This window comes from Cervus canadensis, chromosome 14, assembly GCF_019320065.1.
Source record: "Cervus canadensis isolate Bull #8, Minnesota chromosome 14, ASM1932006v1, whole genome shotgun sequence".
In the NCBI taxonomy this organism is placed as follows: domain Eukaryota; kingdom Metazoa; phylum Chordata; class Mammalia; order Artiodactyla; family Cervidae; genus Cervus; species Cervus canadensis.
The window spans coordinates 8,576,192-8,597,753 of NC_057399.1; the positions used below are offsets into that span (position 1 = coordinate 8,576,192).

At 40.3% G+C, this 21,562-nt stretch overlaps 1 protein-coding gene across 1 annotated transcript in view; it reads left to right on the top strand.

Moving 5' to 3' along the window:
- Positions 1 to 21,562, top strand: part of ERP44 (endoplasmic reticulum protein 44) — a 100,596-nt gene that overhangs the window by 33,156 nt on the left and 45,878 nt on the right. Inside the window, exons 2-4 of the mRNA XM_043486639.1 lie at positions 5,295 to 5,367; positions 7,196 to 7,235; positions 11,684 to 11,799. Coding sequence (XP_043342574.1) covers positions 5,295 to 5,367; positions 7,196 to 7,235; positions 11,684 to 11,799 — 229 coding nt within the window. The remainder of the gene's footprint in view (positions 1 to 5,294; positions 5,368 to 7,195; positions 7,236 to 11,683; positions 11,800 to 21,562) is intronic.

Here is a 21,562-nt window from a genome sequence, read left to right on the forward strand (position 1 = left end):
CAAAATACTGGCTGTGTTTCCTGTGTTGTACAATATATCCTTGAACTTGCTTAAGATTGAGCTTACAACCAATATACAATGATTGGCAATGCTTCTTAATTTTCTTGGCAAGAAAATGAGCTAATGAACTGGAGAGAATGACCAATTTGTAAAATATTTCAGAAATTTGTGTCTGTATATTTACATATGTTGTAAAATTTCATCATTAGAGGGCTAAATTCTCCAGGACTATTAAGATGTATTGAAGATTTCTATGTAGGCTTTCGTTGTTTCTTTAAGAAAAATTTAAAAGTTAACTTCAAGTGTAAATTTTAAAAAATGATTTCCCTCCTTCCTGTTTTAGAGCTACTTGTCTATATTTTACTTAAGCACTATAGCATTTGACACATAAAGATGTTTCCCCAGAAGAATCTTGTTTCTGCCCATGGCTGACATGAAAAGAAACAATTTGTCAGACTAGTGGGCTTGCTAACAATTCAAATAAACCACCTGTCTTTCCCTTCATGCTGTGTATTTAATAGAAATGTTAATGATAAACTGCCTCCTTTACACCCTGTGTGAGGAGAGATGACTGGGTCGGAGACAGTGCTCTTGCTTTGGGCCCCCACAGACACAGCCGTCAGCAGGTCTGGCTGAGCACCTGCATGCTCCTTGGCACCATGCTTCTGTTGTAATAGTTATCTGTTTAATACAGCCAAATTGATTGTGCCTAATTTTTGTCACTGTCTAGCTTGTAAAAAGCATTTAAGTTTAGAATATGCTTCTCTGTAAACATGTATTTTGATAGGCAGTGACTAACTCTTCAAAAATGGGCTTCCTTGGCTTACACAGCTGAAGATCATGATCATATCTGTGTGACTCACGTTTTTCTCCACTCCGTACCGCCACCACTAGCCTGAGAGCTCTTGAGGTAGAGCGTGCATATCATGCCCTGTGCTTTTGTGCCCTGAGAACCTAGCAGGCACTGTCAGTGACTGTTGAGTTATTTAATGACTTGACTTTGATAATGACCAGCTTTGTTGTTTTATGATATTTTTATGTGATCTTCTTGAATTTTTTTCAACATACAATCCATTCTAAAATCTTGCTGTATTAATACTATTGTTAGAAACAAGACAACAGACCCCAAGTAGAGTTATTTATGCTAAGCTCCATATCACCAAACCGTGGCTTCACTTAATTACAGTCGAGGCTCTTCCAGAAATGAACTCTAAACCAATCAGGAGTCACCTGATTAGCAACTGTTAGGTGATCTGCCAGATAGACCCACCCAGTGAAGGTGCTCAGTCATGTCCGACTCTTTGCAACCCCACGGACTGCAGCCTACCAGGCTCCTCCGTCCATGGGATTCCCCAGGCAAGAGTACTGGAGTGGGTTGCTATTTCCTTCTCCAACCATCCTCTAAAGGAAAGTGAGTTTGCAATAACCAACCAGCTTTTTCCCCTTTGCCTCGTATACTGTCCTTGTTCCTTCTCCCCTCTGCCTGTGGAAGTCTTTCATTTTGTCCACCTCCTTGAGGCTCTTTTCTCTGCTAGATTGGATGCTGTGTGATGCAAATTTATTTCTGCTCTAATAAACCCTTAAACATTTTAATGTGCCTCAGTTTATCTTAAAAAAGTTTGTATAGTTGTCTAGAGCTAGTCATACACTGATGTGGGAAAAGATTTGTTAATTGTGGTATGGGTAGTAAGTAATGACTAGTGAGGGAAATCTGAGCTTTCCAGTTGATTTTCAAGGTATTGAAAATAGTGAAATTAGTATATAAGTAAAATATTTGGGGATTTTAAATTATCTGGCTTGCTCTCAGGAGAGTATAATTTATTGGTTGCTAATAGAAATAATGTCAGCTATTGACTACTGTTATGGTAACTTGAAAATAAGACTAGTATTATTCTCAAGCTTTTTCTAAGAAAAGAATGAATTTATAGAAATATTTCAAATAATTATGGGCTTATTTAGCTATATCAATATGTGTCTTTATATTACTTAGAAATTGAGTTGTTGGTGAATTATAAAATTTTAAATCGTAACTGTTGTGAGTACCAAAAGCATCCGTGAAATGAGTGGGCAGAAGAATGTCTTTGGTACCTTGATCAGGGTCTAATGTTAGTTGTCATTTGATAAAGAGCAGTGGTTCAGTGAATGAATTGAACAAAAAACTGTCCAGATATCAAATGGAAGCAATTTAAATCTCCATTGACAGAGGAATGGATGAGGTACATGTGTTGTGACGGAATATTACTCAGCCGTGAAGAAGAATGAAGCCGTGCCAATGCGAGCAGCGTGGATGCACCCAGAGACTGTCACACTGAGTAAACAAGTCAGACCGAGAGATGAGGTCATGTGATAGCGCTGGTATGTGAAACCTAAGATGGCACAAATGGGACTTATTTACAGAACAGAATTAGAGTCACAGATGTAGAAACAGACTTATGTTACCAGGAGGGCGGGGGAAGATAATTGGGAGATTGGGATTGACATGTACATACACTATATGTGAAGTAGATAACTAAGGGGATTACCTGGGGGACAGTGGTCAGGATGCTCCACGTCCACTGCAGGGGACATGGGCTTGATCTCTGATCAGGAAACTAAGAATCCCACATGCCACACTGTGTGGCCAAAAAAACAAAAAGAATTGGAAAAAAAAAAATAGATAACAAATAAGTACCTAATGCATAGCACCGGGAACTCTCCTCAATACTCTGTAATGGCTTATATGGAAAAAGAATCTAAAACAGGGAAAGACTAGAGATCTCTTCAAGAAAATTGGAGATATCAAGGTAATAGTTCATGCAAGGATGGGCATGGTAAAGAAGAGAAATGTTAAGGACCTAACAGAAGCAGAAGAGATCAAGAAAAAGTGGTAAGAATACACAGAAGAACTATACAAAGAAGTCTTAATGATAACCATGATAACTGGATAACCATGATGGTGTGGTCACTCACCTCGAGCCAGACATCCTGGAGTATGAAGTCAAGTGGGCCTTAGGAAGCATTACTACGAACAAAGCTAGTGGAGGTGATGGAATTCCAGCTGAGCTATTTCAAATCCTAAAAGATGATGCTGTTAGAGTGTTACCCTCAGTATGTCAGCAAATTTGGAAAACTCAGCAGTGGCCACAGGACTGGAAAAGGTCAGTTTACATTCCAATGCCACTCAGACTACCACACAAGTGCGCTCATTTCACATGTTAGCAAGGTTCTGCTCAAGATCCTTTAAGCTAGGCTTCAGCAGTATGTGAACCAAGAACTTCCAGGTGTACAAGCTGATTTTGAGGAGGCAGAGGAACCAGAAATCAAATTGCCAACAATTCATTGGATCATGGAGAAAGTAAGGAAGTTCCAGAAGAACATCTACGTATGCTTCATTGACTATACTAAAGTCTTTGACTGTGTGGATCACAACAAACTGTGGAAAATTCTTAAAGAGATAGAAATATCAAACCACCTTCCCTGCCTCCTGAGAAACCTGTTTGCAGGTCAAGAAGCAACAGATAGAACCAGAACAACAGAACGGAACAACGGACTGGTTCAAAATTGGGAAAGGAGTACGTCAAGGCTGTATATTGTCAACCCTGCTTATTTAACTTATATGCAGAGTATATCATGCAAAATGCTAGGCTGGATGAAGCTTAAGCTGGATTTAAGACTGTCAGGCGGAATATCAACAATGTCAGATGTGCAGATGATACCACTCTAAAGGCAGAAAGTGAGAAACTAAAGAGCCTCTTGATGAGAGTGAAAAAGCTGGCTTAAAACTCAACATTCAGAAAACTAAGATTGTCGCATCTGGTCCCATCACTTCATGGCAAATAGATGGGGGGAAAAATGAAAGCAGTGACAGATTTTATTTTGGGGGGCTCCAAAATCATTGTGGATGGTGACTGCAGCCGTGAAATTAAAAGACACTTTCTCCTTGGAAAGAACAGTATATTAAAAAACAGAGACATCACTTTGCCAACAAAGTTCCATGTAGTCAAAACTATGGTTTTTCCAGTAGTTATGTATGGTTGTGAGAGTTGGAGCATAAAGAAGGCAGAGTGCTGAAGAATTGATGCTTTCGAATTGTGGTGTTGGAGAAGACTCCTGAGCGTCCCTTGGACTGCAGGATCAAACTGGTCCATCCTGAGGAGAGCAGGCGTGGGTGTTCATCAGAAGGACTGATGCACATCAGCATGCACAGTCCTGCTTGTACTTTGGGGCCGTTTGTAACGTTTCAAACTTTCTCTTACAGCTTGCTGCCAAAGTAGACGTGTGTCTCTTTTAAATCAAATACTCAATTTCTCCCTTTATCCTCCATGCTGATTTTTGTATGTATTCCTTCCTTGGTTGAGTTTATTTTTCATGGACTTGTTCAGCAATCCCACCAAATATGATGCTGAAGCATCCCTCTTTCACTCATTGTATATTATCAAATTACTTATTGCTTATTGTTACTTATTACTTATTATTATTAAGAGACCATGCATGATTTATTTGATTTTGTCTTTGTTACTTAATGCTTGTTTCTTCATTAGAAATAAACTTTCTGAGTGCAGAAACAAAGAAAAAAACACATAGTGTGTTAAAGATGGAACCTAAAAATAAAATATACTAAACATTACTTTTTAAATAATATAACTTTTTAAAATAACCAGTTGTTAGTTTAGTTTAAAATCATGCCTTTTCTTTGTTTTGTAGATGGCAATCAAATTTTCTTTGAATTTAGTGTCTTAAACACGTTAAAGTGGACACACTTATTTTACCGACTCTTACTCTCCTCTTTATAGCCTCTCACCTTCACATTGTTACCACCTGCATGTGAAGACCAGGCAAGAAGGGCTTTTGGTTAACAATTTGAAAAGTCTTTCTTGAATTCTTCTTTTCAGTATTTTGTTCTGTCTTAGAAGCATGGTGGGTTAGAATCAGCAAACTTAGCCTTGGTTTTATATTCTTTCAAGACTATTAATAATCTGGCAAACTTTTTCTAGTGGCAGCAGAGATACAGTTGTTGAGAATATTAATTTGAAAGAGTGAGTACGTTTTTAATTTTGAAGATTCTTTAGAAACAGTGTCTTTTACATATTTAGGAAGCAGCACAGGGACTCTGATGACCCGTTTCCAGGCTTGAGTGGTACCGCTCTATTTCAGTGATCCCGTGAAGAGTTAGAGTCGATCATAAAGATTGAAACCAGCTGGTAAATTTTGTAACTAGTGGAACCAACTTAGTTCATAAATTTTCCTTCTAGACTTTTAGCATAATTTGCCTTTTGTAGAAACATTGATTAATTTCACGTTTTTTAAATTTCCAGGTAACTTGGGTTCTTACTCCTGTAACAGCTGAAATAACAAGTCTTGATACAGAGAATATAGATGACATTTTAAGTAAGTACCTTCATATTTTTAAAGTATGCTTGCTTTTCTATTAAGAATTAGTTTATATACAAAAACAAAATAAAATCTCAGTTACCTAAAACAGTTGAGGAGCCAGCATTCTGATTAATTCCATGGGTGTCTCTGTGTGTGTGTGTGTGTGCATATGTATTTAACTAAGCACTTTTCATTTTAGTGTTTAGTAAAATGTCTTAAAATGTGTAAGTCTGCTTTCCTGTTACAGGTGAACTTTAGTCTTGTTTTGTTTCTCTGCCTTGTCATAAACACCACTCTTAGAGTATTTTCTTGCTTAAAGACCAGCAGTTTCCACTGTGCTGTATTATGTTAATGACCATAGGACACAGTCTGCAATTTTTTGGTACGTGTGTCTTTTTTAGCTTTTAACTATATCACGTACTCTGATCTCTTTTTTTGTCATTGACCCAATTAAGCTTAGTAAGTATTTTTGCTTGTTTGTTGACAGTGTGATTGTAGATTCAATTAATTTGGGGGAAGACATTTCTTCTTGTTTTTAAAAGAAGTAGAGGGAAGGTGAAGATGTGGTTAATAGGAAAATCACAACTTAGGAGATTTAAGAAAATGTATTGTGGGTAAATGATGTCTCTTTTTTTTTAAACATTTCATTTCACCCACTGGTTTGAGCAAAACTAAAAATAATGAGAGATAAAAGTGTTGTTCATTGACCATCATATGTTGTCTTATGTCCTTGGAACTGGCTTAAATACTAGAATATCTATTCCCACATTGTGGGATTTCTTGGGAGAAACTTGAGCCTGTATCAGTGTCACATGGAGGACTTACAGTATCAGTATTGATAGGCCTGCGCCCAGTTTCTGATAGAAATCGCTAGACCCAACCGAAGAATTTGCATTTCTGCAAGTTCCAGTGTGATGCTGGTGCTTCTGGTCCCAGGAATCAGAGTTTGAGAACCACACTGCGTTAGTGAATAGTACGTGGATAAAAAGTGCTTTAAAGATATTAAATAAAAAAGGAAAAAGAGAATTGAAACACACAAATCATCTTCACCCCTTTCATCTTTCACATTCTAGAATATCTTTGTGGGTATGTGTGTGTGTGTGCGCGCACATGTGCAGTTTACTGAGTACTGAGTTTTTGTTAGATTTAGGCAAGAGGAGCAGACATCTTTCTCCTGTCTTCACATCTGGATATGCAAATAATTCTGAGTTAAATTTTGCAACAGAGAATGAATGTTAAAATGGTAGGAACCAGAAAAGGTGCATCTTACGCAACACTGTTATTTGTAGATTATTGTTGCTACCAGGTGGTGTCTGAGTTTTAGAAATAGCTTAGCTAGACAAGTCTGTCCTCTGAAATAGGGTTTTATTGGTTAACCAAAAAGTTTGTTTGGGTTTTTCGGTAACATCTTAAGGAAAAACCAAGTGAATTTTTTGGCCAATGCAACATTTGCAGAGCTAATTCTCAGTTATTTATGAATATGGAAGGTCAAAAAATGGATTATAAAATCCAGATCACTCCACTTCATTTTTTATGAGAGTAGGCTATTGAGTAAGCTTACTTGCCTGATCTGAGCTTGATTCTCTATTTACTTTATATTCATTCAGTGGCGGTATTAAGACGGAGGATATAGAGAAAAGGAATAGGGACTCCCACAAATTATGTAAGCCATTTTTGATGCTATGTACAGGTTTCTGAGTGAGAGATAACTTAATAGTTACTGTGTATTTTTAGTGAGCCTTTAAAATAGAAAAGGCTACGATGAAAACCATTATCTTGAATTATGTCATAATTATGTAGATACAAGTGACTGAGGTTGTTTGGTTTTGTTTTTCAATTACAGACAATGCTGATGTTGCTTTAGTAAACTTTTATGCTGATTGGTAAGTAATACCTTATTTTGGCGGGGAGGGGTGCGTCATTAAGGGTTTTGGGGTTATTTTGTTTTTTTGCTTTTAACTTTCTAGAGGTGATTTTTCTTTGCTAGAAAGGAGTAAGTAGGGAAGCCTCTTCCTTCTGTGAGACAATACTCCATAAACAAATTTAATAATTCAGGTTCATTCATTCACAGATGAAGCAACTTAATTTGGTGAGCATTTGTTTGAAGAGAGAAAATATACCTGATTCCATCATCCCACATTTTAAAATAAAAGCAGGATACAGAATAACTCAGATTTCTCTCTTTCTCAGCCTGCCTCTCTCTGTCTCTCACTAACGCATGCACACACACACGTACATATTGCAGTTCTCTATTTTCCCTGCTGAGGAAGCAGGGCAGTGTTTGGAGGTGAGGATGGGTGTGGCAGATTTAGAAGGAAAAATAATGCTGGTACTTTGTAACACATGCCATCTACCACTACTTCTCGGAAGCCTCTGCTCCTTCCCCTGTCTGAATCAGACTCTGTCTTTTGTGCTCACGTAGTTCCCTGTGTCCCACTTTCTTTTCTCACGACATTGTTTTCTCTTCAGTCTCTGTGTTCCAGCAAACCAGTTTTGAGGGCAGAGATGAAGTTTTTCTTAGTGCTCCCAGCACTGAGCACAAGGGCACAGCGTACTGTAGATGTTAAAGAATGTGGCCGGGGGGAGGCAGAAGTGTGAACCAACTCACATCATCCTTATTCCTAGGCAGTCTGCATCTTCTGTGACCCTCAGGCTTACCACCTAGCAGGTGCCTCCACCTCTGCTTCAGGCCACACGTCGTCCTGCAGTTCACCTGCATGTGTCTGAACAGTCTTGGCTTATTTCCTCTGCTTCTGGTCTGACCTGTCTCCATTCTTTTCTCTACAAAGTAAGCCAGAGTAGTCTTTCCTGAAGTGCAAGTTAGATGAGTTTACACCTCATCTTCAAAACCTTAAATGTTTCCCATTACTTTTAAGTACGTCCCTTACCTCGGCCCGGAAGGCCCCTGGTGACCCGATTCCTTCCTGCCTTGCCGCTGTGTCTCTTGCCTCTCTCCATTCCCACATTCTGTTCTGTTATGCTTCTGTAATCTGTGTTCTTTCATCACTGACCTTTAATCATGGCATTTCTCTGTCTGAATGGCTCTCTCCTCTCACCCACTTGTTTACTTCGTTAAGTCTGAACCATTCCTTCAGGTCTTAGATTAGATGCCACTTTCTCCAGGCCACCTTCCTACATCATTCCCCTACCCCTACTCTCAAGTACAGTTGGGACCCCTTTCTGTATCTGCTCGTGACCATGCGTACTTAGCCAGTCATAACACCGTATGCCGTGGCTTAGTTGGTGCCTCCCTCCTATATCATTAGCTTTGTGAAAAGTTACCACATCTATCTTTTTTTCAACATGAATCACCAAGCACTTTGCAGGACAGTTGGCAGATAAGTGCATAATAAATATTTACTGGATCAACAATGTATGGTATCCATATTTAAAGAACTTCAGTAGAAAATCCATGGCTGATTCATGTCAATGTATGGCAAAAACCACTACAATATTGTAAAGTAATTAGCCTCCAACTAATAAAAATAAATGGAAAAAAAAAAAAGCCAAAAAAAAAAAAATAAGAACTTCAGTAGAATGTTGAAGATAATACAGAGAAAATACCATTTATAAAATGTACAACAGAAGATAGCAGTTTCCAAAGTAAATTAGGATTGTCCAGATGTAACATTAGCCACAGAATGTGGTAGAAAATTATTGAATTCAGTCCACTTTAAAAGTAAACAGGTCCAGAGGAATATTTTCCCATACATGACTAGATTGTGGCAGAGTTAAAACTGTTGGATTGGCCAAAAAGTTCATTTGGGTTTCTCCATAAGATGGTGCAGAAAACCCGAATTAACTTTTTGGCCAACCCAGTAGAATGCAGTTACCTTGATGGAGGGGTGTTGTGTGTTGTAAGAAAGAGAAACAGAACATGCCACCAAGCTTGTTGTGAAAAAGCAGATTGGAAATGTGGTCTAACTGCAGTTATTTGAGAAACATGTTACCAAAGAATACTTGGAGTTGTACATAAATTAATGCTGTTTTATTCAATGGAAAAAAACGTGGATAACTTGATGTAGGACTTAGACTTACACTGTGTGGCCTCAGAGTCAGGATTCTGAGCTCCCTCTGGGAGCCGTGGCTGTGGCACAGTTTAAGGAAGAATTCTCTAGTAGAGTTGCCTAAAAATACACCTGAAGGGACAGCAAACCACAGTAGAACTTAATAACGCTGTTACGCGCCAGGTTCTCTACGTGCATTGTTTTTAATTACCCTCCGGGTAGGTGTTACAGTTTCCATTTCAGGTGAGGAAATTGAGGCTCAGAAAGGTCATACAGCTATCACGTGGTGGAACTGGGATCCAACCTCAAGTATGTCTGACTCTGAAGCTTATTTTTTTTCCCACTAGGTTATGCTAGTAAGTGTCCTTAAATTGTCCCCCCATAGACTTTTGCCCCATTTGGTTGATTTGTAAAGGGTTGATTTCAAGCACTAGATACGGAGATTGGATTCGGATGACTCTTAAGGCCCTGTTAACAGACCTGCTTGCTTTGGTTGTGCCACGTTTGTAAATGTAACTTTATATTGCAATTGAAGTTTTATTTTATCTTCCCCTTTCACCTTTTGGTATTATAACTGATCCTGTCTTAAACATGAATCTGTGCATAAGTGCTTATTGAGCAGCAAACTGGACAATCCAGAAAGGAGCCCTTAATATCTCTCTTTTCTTGCCCTTAATTCAGGATTCTTTACGAAGCCATATCCTAATTTCTTCAAGAAATCATCATGCAATCCTTACCCCTTGCCTCCCTGGCCCTCTAGAACCCTGTCTTTAGCAAACTGTGGGAACCCAGAAACCTGTGACCCTAGCCTGTCCAGTTCCTCCATTCTACCAACGTATTCATTTAACAGAAATCTACTAAAATGCTTATTAGAATATGTAGTCTCAGAATAAGACACGGTCCCTGATGTCTGCACACCCCACCCACCTATCCCAGATGGGAGAGATTTAAGAATGCTAAAAGAGGAAAGAGCCACTTGAAAGCAAGAGATTGAAGATACAGATTGTGTCTCCTTGGTATTTTCTAGGACATCTCCTTAGGAAGTCGGGTGAGTGGGCCAGAAGAGTTACATACAAAGAGAAATAGGGAGGAAGTATAAAGTTTGTATCCTGTCATAGACGTTATATTTTTCTTAAGTTATAATTAATATGTATGACCTAATTGCACTGCCCTGGCTAAGACAGTAAAGAATCTGCTTGCAATGCAGGAGATGTGGGTTCTATCCCTGGGTTGGGAAGATCCCCTGGAGAAGGGAATGGTTATTCACCCCAGTATTCTTGCCAGGAGGATTCCATGGACAGAGGAGCCTGGTGGGCTACAGTCCATGGGGTCGCAAAGAGGCAGACACGACTGAGTGACTGCCATTTTCTTTCTTTGACCTGATTATGTGGGTTGGAGTTCACAGGCTTCATTTAGGTTCATTTCCTGATGGAAAACGGCTCTGGAAGCAATAGTAGGGATTAAAGTTGTGTTCTTCTTCTTCTTGTTGTTGCTGTTAATAAATGCTCAAGACCTTTTTCATATGAAAATAACCACTCTGGCCCAGCTGCTTGTGTGCTGATTCTGATTCTTCTCTTTCTCATCAGGTGCCTTTAATGACTCAAAGAATACATTTGTGAAGTAGTTGGCTTGATCAAGGGGCAACCTGAATTAGAAGTCTCATGTTTCCAAAATATTGTGGGGTTTGTGGCCCCTTTTAAGAGTGAAGGCAGAGCAGAAAACTACAGACAGAGGGAACATGGACAGGAAGTCTCCTTTGAGAATTAAAAAATTTTGCTCCCTAACTTAGTATATTTGATAGCTTATACATACAAAAGCCCATTTGAATGAGCGGTAAATTTTCAGAGGAAACAGTTCAGTCTACACCATATGCTATTTTCATATTAACTTGCCTATGAGATTTGATTGAACTTGTCAGGTGAATCAGTCTAATATTTGCAATAAACTTAGCATTTTAAAGACTTTGTAGTCTAAAAATATGTTCATTGTTTAGAGAAGCTAATTTCCTTTATAAATGCTTGAGACTTAGTAATTACAGACCCTAGTAGATACATTTTAGAGGACTTATCTCACACTTGTTTCACTGCCTTTGTGAGAGATCCATCTTTAAATTATTTGTATAGTCTGAAATGGAATAGTCTTTGAATGTCAAATTGTTTTCATCTCCAGTGAATGACATCAGGAATCCTGAATTAACAGTGTGATTGCTAATTCTGTTTATTGTACATAATATAGTAAATACTAAATATAAACAGACAACAACAAAAATAAAATTTTATTGCTTCTACTTTTCAGTTTTAATTGGTATCCTTTTCTGTGCGTAGGTGTCGTTTCAGCCAGATGTTGCACCCAATTTTTGAGGAAGCTTCCAATGTCATTAAGGAAGAATACCCAAATGCAAATCAAGTAGTCTTTGCCAGAGTTGATTGTGATCAGCACTGTAAGTACCTCATAGGAAGTCTGGAAGAAACTGTCCTGTCCCCACCTCTCCTACACACACACACACACTCACCTTTTTTTTTAATGCTCGGTTTTAAGCATTGTTCTCTAGAACAAGCCAAAAATGCTCTTGACTTTGGTTAAAATATTAATATTTAATCTCTATGTATTGATACTTACAACACTACTTTCCATTTTGCCTGTGTGAAGGATTAAAAAAATTTTTTTTTCATTAAACTATAGTAGGACAAGCATGCAGGTAGTAAATCATTGTGGTTTTCTACTGAAGCAAGTACCAAAATCAATAAATATAATTGATATATAGGTTTAGGAAAGAAAATGATTTCTCTTAGTTTTAGAATCATGCAAAAACACCATTTGTAGTCATTTCAAATAAAACAGTCTCAGATTTTTGTGTGGTTTCTCTTATATAAAAGATTCTACTAAGATGTCTTAAACTATCTTTGAGGTGTAATTTGCTCTAGTTAGTGATTAATTTTGAGAAACTTAGGTTAGTCCTACTTAGAACCCAACCTCTTGGATTTCATTTGTCTCACTGGTGCTTTCTTTGTAAAATCCTTATAAATTTCAGTATACATGACGGATTTCTCCAGTGTGAGCCGGTGAGCTTACTCTGAGGTCTCTCCCTGAGGCCCCATTGTCCTTGACTTTAACTCTCTCCTCCTGCTGGAGTCATTGCGCTTTGCAGTTCTGCCTCATCGTGTCTTGGCTGTCTCACCAACTGTAATGTCAGTTCTTCAAAGGCAGGAACTGTTAGCTTTGTTTTTAAATCTCCCTTTTGTTAATAAGTGGAGACCAAACTAATTCTTTGAACGTCAAGCATCTGAGTGTTTCTGGGTAACAAAGATAGCTCATTAAAAAAAGCTTGTTGCATTGAGTTATTGTTAAGTTGGCCTGAATTACAGAACATTCCCATTCTGCAAATTTCCTATCCTTTACATTTCACCTGACAAGACTTTGTGTGTGTGTCTGTGCACATGTTTGTATACACTAACTTTTCACTTTGCTGATGAGGAAATGGAAATAAAAAAGTGGCTTAACCAATGTCATATAGCTTACTGTCTACTCAGGGCAGAATTCGAATCCAGATCTCCTGACCAAATGCCTTCCCAGACCCATTTACTTCTTTTCCATTCAGTTCAACAAATGGTTTGGGGATTTTCTGGTAAAGCCCTGTGTTAGGCAGAACAGCTGACAGCAAAGTGTCAGAATCTCCTAAGCCGTGCCCCACATGTCTGTCTGCTGAGCCCATGACTGTGTAGGAGGAAGGGAGCAATAACAGGCTGTGAGTGCAGGCATGGCCTGCCTTCCCACACTGCTCTTCGGATCTTCCCTCCCACCCTTCCCTGACAGAGAACATGAGGTTTTGGTGTGGGCTCTCATTTCCAAATTTTCCATTCTTTATGTATTTAATTAGACAGCAGTTCCTACTTTCATTGAATTTGGACTATGAGATCTGAAATTCTGCTCTCAAGCTTATCGTCATTAGAGAGAAAAATTAACTTGTTGAACAATACATATCATTAATTCTAGCAGATTAGTGAACGTAGATAAATCTAACATCATTGCTAGTAATCTTTCTATGGGAGTAAATAGCCATAATTAAGATTTTTTTTTTTAATCCACCAGAGACATCTACAGAATTAGTTTCTTACTAGGGGAAGTTATATCTGAGACATTGTGCGTTTTATTTAAGTATTTTTTTTCCCTTCTGTGTAATTCTTCCCCCTTTTTTGGCTGGGTCTTAATTGCTTCACGTGGGCTTTCTCTAGTTGAGTGAGCGGAGGGATGCTCTTCGCTGCAGTTTGCAGGCTTCTCATTGCAGTCATTTTGTTGCTGAGCACGTCGAGGTGCCTGGGCTCCAGTCGCTACAGCCTGTGGGCTCCGCGGTTGCAGCCTGTGGGCCTCAGTCGTGTGGTGTGTGGGCTCGGGACGCACGGGCTCCGGGATGTGTGGGCCTCGGCCGTGTGGTGTGTGGGCTTGGGACGCACGGGCTCCGGGATGTGTGGGCTCGGGACGCACGGGCCTCGGGGTGTGTGGGCTCAGTCGTGTGGTGTGTGGGCTCGGGACGCACGGGCTCCGGGATGTGTGGGCCTCGGCCTGTGGTGTGTGGGCTCGGGACGCCGGCTCCGGGATGTGTGGGCCTCGGCCGTGTGGTGTGTGGGCTCGGGACGCACGGGCTCCGGGATGTGTGGGCTCGTGTGGTGTGTGGGCTCGGGACGCACGGGCTCCGGGATGTGTGGGCCTCGGCCGTGTGGTGTGTGGGCTCGGGACGCACGGGCTCCGGGATGTGTGGGCCTCGGCCGTGTGGTGTGTGGGCTCGGGACGCACGGGCTCCGGGATGTGTGGGCCTCGGCCGTGTGGTGTGTGGGCTCGGGACGCACGGGCTCCGGGATGTGTGGGCCTCGGCCGTGTGGTGTGTGGGCTCGGGACGCACGGGCTCCGGGATGTGTGGGCCTCGGCCGTGTGGTGTGTGGGCTCGGGACGCACGGGCCCGGGTGTGTGGGCGGGCTCGGGATGTGGTCGGACGGCACGGGCTCCGGGTGGTGTGGGCCTCGCCGTGTGGTGTGTGGGCTCGGGACGCACGGGCTCCGGGATGTGTGGGCCTCGGCCGTGTGGTGTGTGGGCTCCGGACGCACGGGCCTCGGGGTGTGTGGGCCTCAGTCGTGTGGTGTGTTGGCTCGGGACGCACCGGCTTCGGGATGTGTGGGCCTCGGCCGTGTGGTGTGTGGGCTCGGGACGCACGGGCTCCGGGATGTGTGGGCCTCAGTCATGTGGTGTGTTGGCTCGGGACGCACCGGCTTCGGGATGTGTGGGCCTCGGCTGTGTGGTGTGTGGGCTTGGGACGCACGGGCTCCGGGATGTGTGGGCCTCAGTCGTGTGGTGTGTTGGCTCGGGACGCACCGGCTTCGGGATGTGTGGGCCTCGGCCGTGTGGTGTGTGGGCTCGGGAAGCACGGGCTTCGGGATTGGCGCACACAAGCTTGGGCTCAGCGGTTGCAGCTCCCAGGCTGTGCTGCCCCACCGCATTGGGAATCTTCCCAGACCAGAAAACAAGCCTATGTCCCCTGCAGTGGCAGGTGCATTCTTGTCCACTGTGTCACCAGGGAAGCCCAATTCTTCCCTTTTAAAGTGACACTGTGAAATTGTTGTTAACGATTTGTTCATATTTTCCACTCTGTCTTTAGAGATTATACAATAGGCTGTACTTTGGGTAATCCGTCACGTGGTAGTTGAATTGGAGAGGCTTTCATCTGGAAGGACCTTAAGAGTCCTGTCGTCTGGAGAAAAATGCCTGTTAGGCACATTATTCTTTGGTAGAATTTGCCTTTTTTTTTTTTTATAAGATTTATTGAAGTATAATTGACATATAGTAAACTGCACAAGCTTAAATTATAACGATTTAATACTTTGACACACATACAGCTGTGAAACTATGGTCGTAGTCAGGGTATCAACGTGTCCGTCACCCCCCACATTTTGCTTCTGCTCCTTTGTGGCATGTCTCCCCTCCTGTCCATCCTCAGGTGACCATGGAACTGCCAGAGTGTTATCATTTAGGTGGTAAGTTTAGGTTTTTACCCACTTTGAATTAATTTTGTGTATGGTTCAAGGTAAGGATCCGGTTTCATCCTTTTGCAGGTGGACATTCAGCTTTTCTAATACCATTTGTTGATGAGACTATCTTTTCCCTGTTGAATGATCTTGACACCCTTGTCAAAAATCATTTGACCATATATATGAGGGTTTATTTTTGGATAATCTGTTGTGTTCCATTGGTCAATATGTCTGTGTTTATGCCAGTATCACACTGTTTTTTTTTTAATTATTGTAGCCTTGTAATAAGTTTTGAAGTTAGGAAGTATGAGATCTCCAATTCTGTTTGAGAGTATCTTCTGAAAGGCATATACTCTTAAATTTTGATGAAGTCTAATTTATCCTTTTAAAAAATAGACTTTACTTTATGTAAATCCATGGCTGATTCATGTAAATCCATGGCTGATTCATATCAATGTATGACAAAACCCACTGGAAAAAAAAAATAAAAAATAAAAAATAAAAAAATTTAAAAAAAAAAAAAAATAGACTTTACTTTTTAATTCTCTAAGAAATCTTTGCCTCACCCATGATCACAGAGATTTTCTGTTATTTTTTCTTTCATAAATTTTATGTATGAAATGTACATTTAAGTCTGTGATGCATTTAGACTTAATTTTTATATGTGGCACAATGTTTGGATTAGAATGCCTTTTTTTTTTTTTTTTTACAAATAGTTGCCAAGTTTTTCTGACATTACTTGTTGAAAAAACAATCCTTTCTTCGCTAACTTTGTATCTTTGTCAGAATCATCTGACCATATACATATGGATCTATTTCTAGTCTGTGTTCTGTACTGGATGTATTTGTCTGTTTATCTTAATACCAGTACCTCACTTTCTAGATTACTTTAGACTTGTAGTAAGTCTCAAAGTAAGTAGTGTAAATCTTCTAAGTTTGTAATTTTTTTCACAGTGGTTAGGTTGCTCTAGTTGCTTTGGATTTCTGTAAGACTTTTAGAATCAACTTGTTAATTTCTAGCCAAGGGGTGTGGTTGAGGGAGAATTGCTGGGGTTTTAACTGGGATGGCTTTGAATCCTTAGACCACTTTGTGGAGAATTGTCATTTTGATGGTATTAAATCTTGTAATCCATGAACATTGTGTATCTTCCCATTTATTTAGGTCTTTTCTGTTTCTCTTAGCAGTGTCTTGCCGTTTTCAGCAATGTTTTAGTCTACATGTCTTTCCCATCTCTTGTCAGATTTATCAATAGGGATTTATTTTTTGATGCTGTTGTAAATGATACTTTTCAAATAACCTTTTTATTTTTGGAACAAATATAGAGATATACTGTAGAAAAATTGTGAAGATAATACAGTGACCTTCCTTCTACCCCTTAACGTAGTTTATCCTAATGTTGACTGACATTTTACCTTTCCATGGTACATTTGTCAAAACTAAAATTTTAATTTCTGATGTTTGTTGCTGGTGTATAGAAATACAATTGATTTTTGTATAATGATCTTGTGTACTGGTACTTATTAGTTCTAATGAGTCTTATGTAGATCCCTTAGAAGTTTTTATGTGGGCAGTTACACTGTATGCAAATAAAAAGTTTACTACTTACAGTCTTTGTTTCCTTACAGTGGTTTTTCCAGCCAAGGGTACCTGCTTGGTGCTTTAAGATTAGTTTCTGTCAGGCAGAAGTTTGATATAAAGTTTCCTATCACAACCGGAAGATGACCTCAGAATCAAAATACCATCCTGTCCACAGAGGTGTTCTTATTAAATCACCTGCTGGTACTGTGGCAACCTACTCTGCTTTACCTTCTGATACTTAAGTCTGTCTTGCTTCTGGCTCAGTGTATCGCCCAGAACTTCCATTCAAAATAGTAGTGTTATTTCTTTTGTAAAAAATATTCTAGTCAGATTGTTGGGAAAAACCTACTGGAGTTAGGCATGGTTTTTGCTTGTATTATTTCAGTTATCTTCACCACAGCCCCTTGAGTTAGATTGTGTTATTTACTTATTCAGCGTTTCTTTTTTTATATGCCTGCTCTTTGTAGTGCAGTGTGGGAGGTTTTAGAGATACAGCAATGAGCCAGATACACCCAGAAAGGCAAGAGCAATACGCCCACAGTTGCTCTTCAGGATAACTGTTTTGAAGGGAAGGTTTTAGGTCCTATGTCTTAGTCTAAGGTCCCCTTGGAGAAGGAGTTTTTAAGGGAAATAGAGGAAGAAGTGTGTTTCAGACAGGAGAAGCAGTAAGCGTGAAGTTTCTGAGGTGGTGGTGAACGCTGGACTTCCAGAGAGCTGGAGTATGTTACTGCTTTATAGATGAAGACACTGAACGACTTAGAGTGATTTACCGAGGTTACATGGTACATGGAGGGAGCCAGACTGTCCCCAGGAGTATACAGCTTTTATCAGGTAACTATGATTTTGAAAATCAAAGTAAAGTAATTTAAATTGAGGTTTCTCAAAGAAACTGAGAATTCACCCAGTTCCTGTATTAAAATGACTTAAAATGTTTGTTATGAATAATGCAATAGTCTGTTTAAATTACCTATACTGGGTTAGTGTGTACATAAAAATGTGTTTACTTGCATATGATATTGTTTCCATTACTGTCTCTGTACTGTGTGGCTAGAAGCCTTTGTTCTGGCACCAGTGGCCTGCTACCTACTAAGTCATATATAGTTGGGCAAGTTATCTTTAAATAAAAAAAAATCAGTGAACTTGATTCAAGAGCTGCCATAAAAAGTGTGTGTAGGGGTAAGGAGGGGTGGGTACGGTTAAATGTTAAATCCAGGTGAGGGCGTACAGGTACTCACTATATTACTTTCTCATCTTTTCTATAAGTTTGAAAATTTTCAAGATAGAAAGCTGATATAAAAAGTCACTGAACCTATAATTTGTCTAGTTGAGAAAAGAGAGAGGAGAGCCTTGTCGATTTAGACTTTTTGAGAAAATATGTGTAAAAGCAGCTTGAAATCTGCACTCTACAGGTGTTCTGTGATACTGTTAATTGTAATTTCTGTTTATTTTCACTGTGATAAGTAATTTTCAACATGATGATTGGATTTTAAAAGGATGTCCTTGAATAGACGTTTACTGGTATTTCAAGGAACACTTAGAGCCACTCGCTGGCTTTTGGAATCCGAGCCCAAGTTCTGTTAGTGGCTCTCTCTTTCTCAGTGAAAGCCTCCTGTGTGCAGGGATGGCAGCTGAAGGCGTTTTGTGGGTCATGAACTGCCTTCTCTCGTAAGCTGCCTTCTCTTGCACAGTAGCGTCTCTGCATCTCCACCAGGAACAGTGAAAGGCTGATGTGCCCTTTGCGAACCTTCTTCCATTACCAAATAGAACTTACGTGGACTTCCCTGGCGTTCCAGTGGTTAAGACTCTGCGCTTCCAATACAGAGAGTGCAGGTTCAGTTAGGGAACCAAGATCCCACGTGCTGTGCAGCCAAAAAAAAGAATTCATGCCAGTAACACAAAGATGGCTTAATATTAGGAAACAATAAATCCCATCAATATCTAAAATGGGGAAAGCCAGCTTATCCTATCAATAAATGCTGAAAGACTTGATAAATCTCAAGATAGATTATTGGAAGAAATTAATGTGGCAAAATGAATGAGCCATGCTTTGTTTGCATTGAATTTTTAAAATCTTTAGTGACTGTATTGCTTCCTAACATTTTTGCAAGCTTAAATTGAGGTGTGGCATGTCAGAATTTACCTATTTATCTTAGCCACAAGTCTTGTATATTGTCTTGCATTTGGGAATTTCTGCCAATGTGGTGTTACATATTTTTTTCTTTATCAGCCCTGCTTAAGAACTGAGAACAAGAGGACACCATAAGTTAAGAAACAAGCAAAATTATATAATAATACAAAATGTAATGGCACTAATTTTCATAAAACATGCCAAGTGAGTGTTTTCAAAGTAGTCCCTGTGGGAGGCACTGCACGTTCTCACTCCTTAGACCCGCTGGGCGTCCTTAGTTTGGAGTTGTCCTCCAGTTTGCCAGCTGATCAGGAAACCCATCTCCGGGCGTGACTGTAGGTCTGCTGCCCGCATTTCTTTCTGTCTCTCTCTTTTCCACCTGGCAGCGTCCCGTGGAGTCCTTTCTCTCTTACCTTTCTCTCAGCTCTTTGTATGCCCTTTTAGGACCTCACCCGAAGGTTGAAAGGCTCAGGTAAGTAGGCTGAGAGGCTGGCACTAGAGGGGAGAAGGCAAGATTGCCGTAACCGGCTCACCTCACCCCGCCGGCCCTCTTCTTTCTCTCTGTAAGCCAGACGCGGCAGCTTTCCCTTCCCTTCCTGACTCTGCTTTCTTCCTGCAAAAGGCTGGAAACTGTTAGAGAATTTTAAACTTAGAGTGATGCTGGGGTGACTTCAGGAAGCTTCCAGCTCTGTTTAAGCTTAGCTATATTTTTTTGAAATCCCAGTGTAAAGCTTGTAGCTTGAAAAACCCTCATCTAGTGGTAGAATTTAGTTCTGCTCCTAAGCCCCTAACTTCTCCATTTGTTGTATTTAAGTAAAGAGAAGCAGAGGAAAAGGGAAGTCAGGGCAATTAGAGAGAGATGGAAGATACAGAGAGAAGCAGTCTCTTCCCACACCCCAGAGGGCATTCATGTCCTATGACGGCCACTGTGTCCTCGCTCGTCCTGCAGAGGACTGGGAAACTGGGTTCATACTGATCTGACAGATCTGCCTTTTAATTTCTCCCATCTAGGGGTCCCATAAAAGGAATCGCTGCATCTCTGGTGAGGATATATTTTTTTTTTTCCTTTTTTTTTTTTTTAATTGTTTTTTATTACTTGGAGGCTAATTACTTCACAACATTGCAGTGGGTTTTGTCATACATTGACATGAATCAGCCATGGAGTTACATGTATTCCCCATCCTGATCCCCCCCCCACCTCCCTCTCCACCCGATTCCTCTGGGTCTTCCCAGTGCACCAGGCCCGAGCACTTGTCTCATGCATCCCACCTGGGCTGGTGATCTGTTTCACTATAGATAATATACATGCTGTTTCTCTGCAAAACATCCCACCCTCGCCTTCTCCCACAGAGTCCCAAAAAGTCTGTTCTGTACATCTGCCCTCTTTTCTGTTTTTTGCATATAGGGTTATCATTACCATCTTTCCTAAATTCCTATATATGTGTTAGTATGCTGTAATGTTCTTTGTCCTCCTGGCTTACTTCACTCTGTATAATGGGCTCCAGTTTCATCCATCTCATCAGAACTGTTTCAAATGTATTCTTTTTAATGGCTGAGTAATATTCCATGGTGTATATGTACCACAGCTTCCTTATCCATTCGTCTGCTGATGGGCATCTAGGTTGCTTCCATGTCCTGGCTATTACAAACAGTGCTGCGATGAACATTGGGGTGCACGTGTCTCCTTCAGATCTGGTTTCCTCGGTGTGTATGCCCAGAAGTGGGATTGCTGGGTCATATGGCAGTTCTAATTCCAATTTTTTAAGAAATCTCCACACTGTTCTCCATAGCGGCTGTACTAGTTTGCATTCCCACCAACAGTGTAAGAGGGTTCCCTTTTCTCCACACCCTCTCCAGCATTTATTGCTTGTAGACTTTTGATAGCAGCCATCCTGACTGGCATGTTAATGGTACTCATTGTGGTTTTGATTTGCATTTCTCTGATAATGAGTGATGTTGAGCATCTTTTCATGTGTTTGTTAGCCATCTGTATGTCTTCTTTGGAGAAATGTCTGTTTAGTTCTTTGGCCCATTTTTTGATTGGGTCATTTATTTTTCTGGAGTTGAGCTGCAGGAGTTGCTTGTATATTTTTGAGATTAATCCTTTGTCTGTTTCTTCATTTGCTATTATTTTCTCCCCATCTGAGGGCTGTCTTTTCACCTTACTAATAGTTCCTGTTGTTTCAAAAGTTTAATTAGGTCCCATTTGTTTAGTTTTGCTTTTATTTCCAATTTTCTGGGAGGTGGGTCATAGAGGATCTTGCTGTGATTTATGTCAGAGAGTGTTTTGCCTATGTTCTCCTCTAGGAGTTTTATAGTTTCTGGTCTTACATTTAGATCTTTAATCCATTTTTGAGTTTATTTTTGTGTATGGTGTTAGAAAGTGTTCTAGTTTCATTCTTTTACAAGTGGTTGACCAGTTTTCCCAGCACCACTTGTTAAAGAGGTTGTCTTTTTTCCATTGTATATCCTTGCCTCC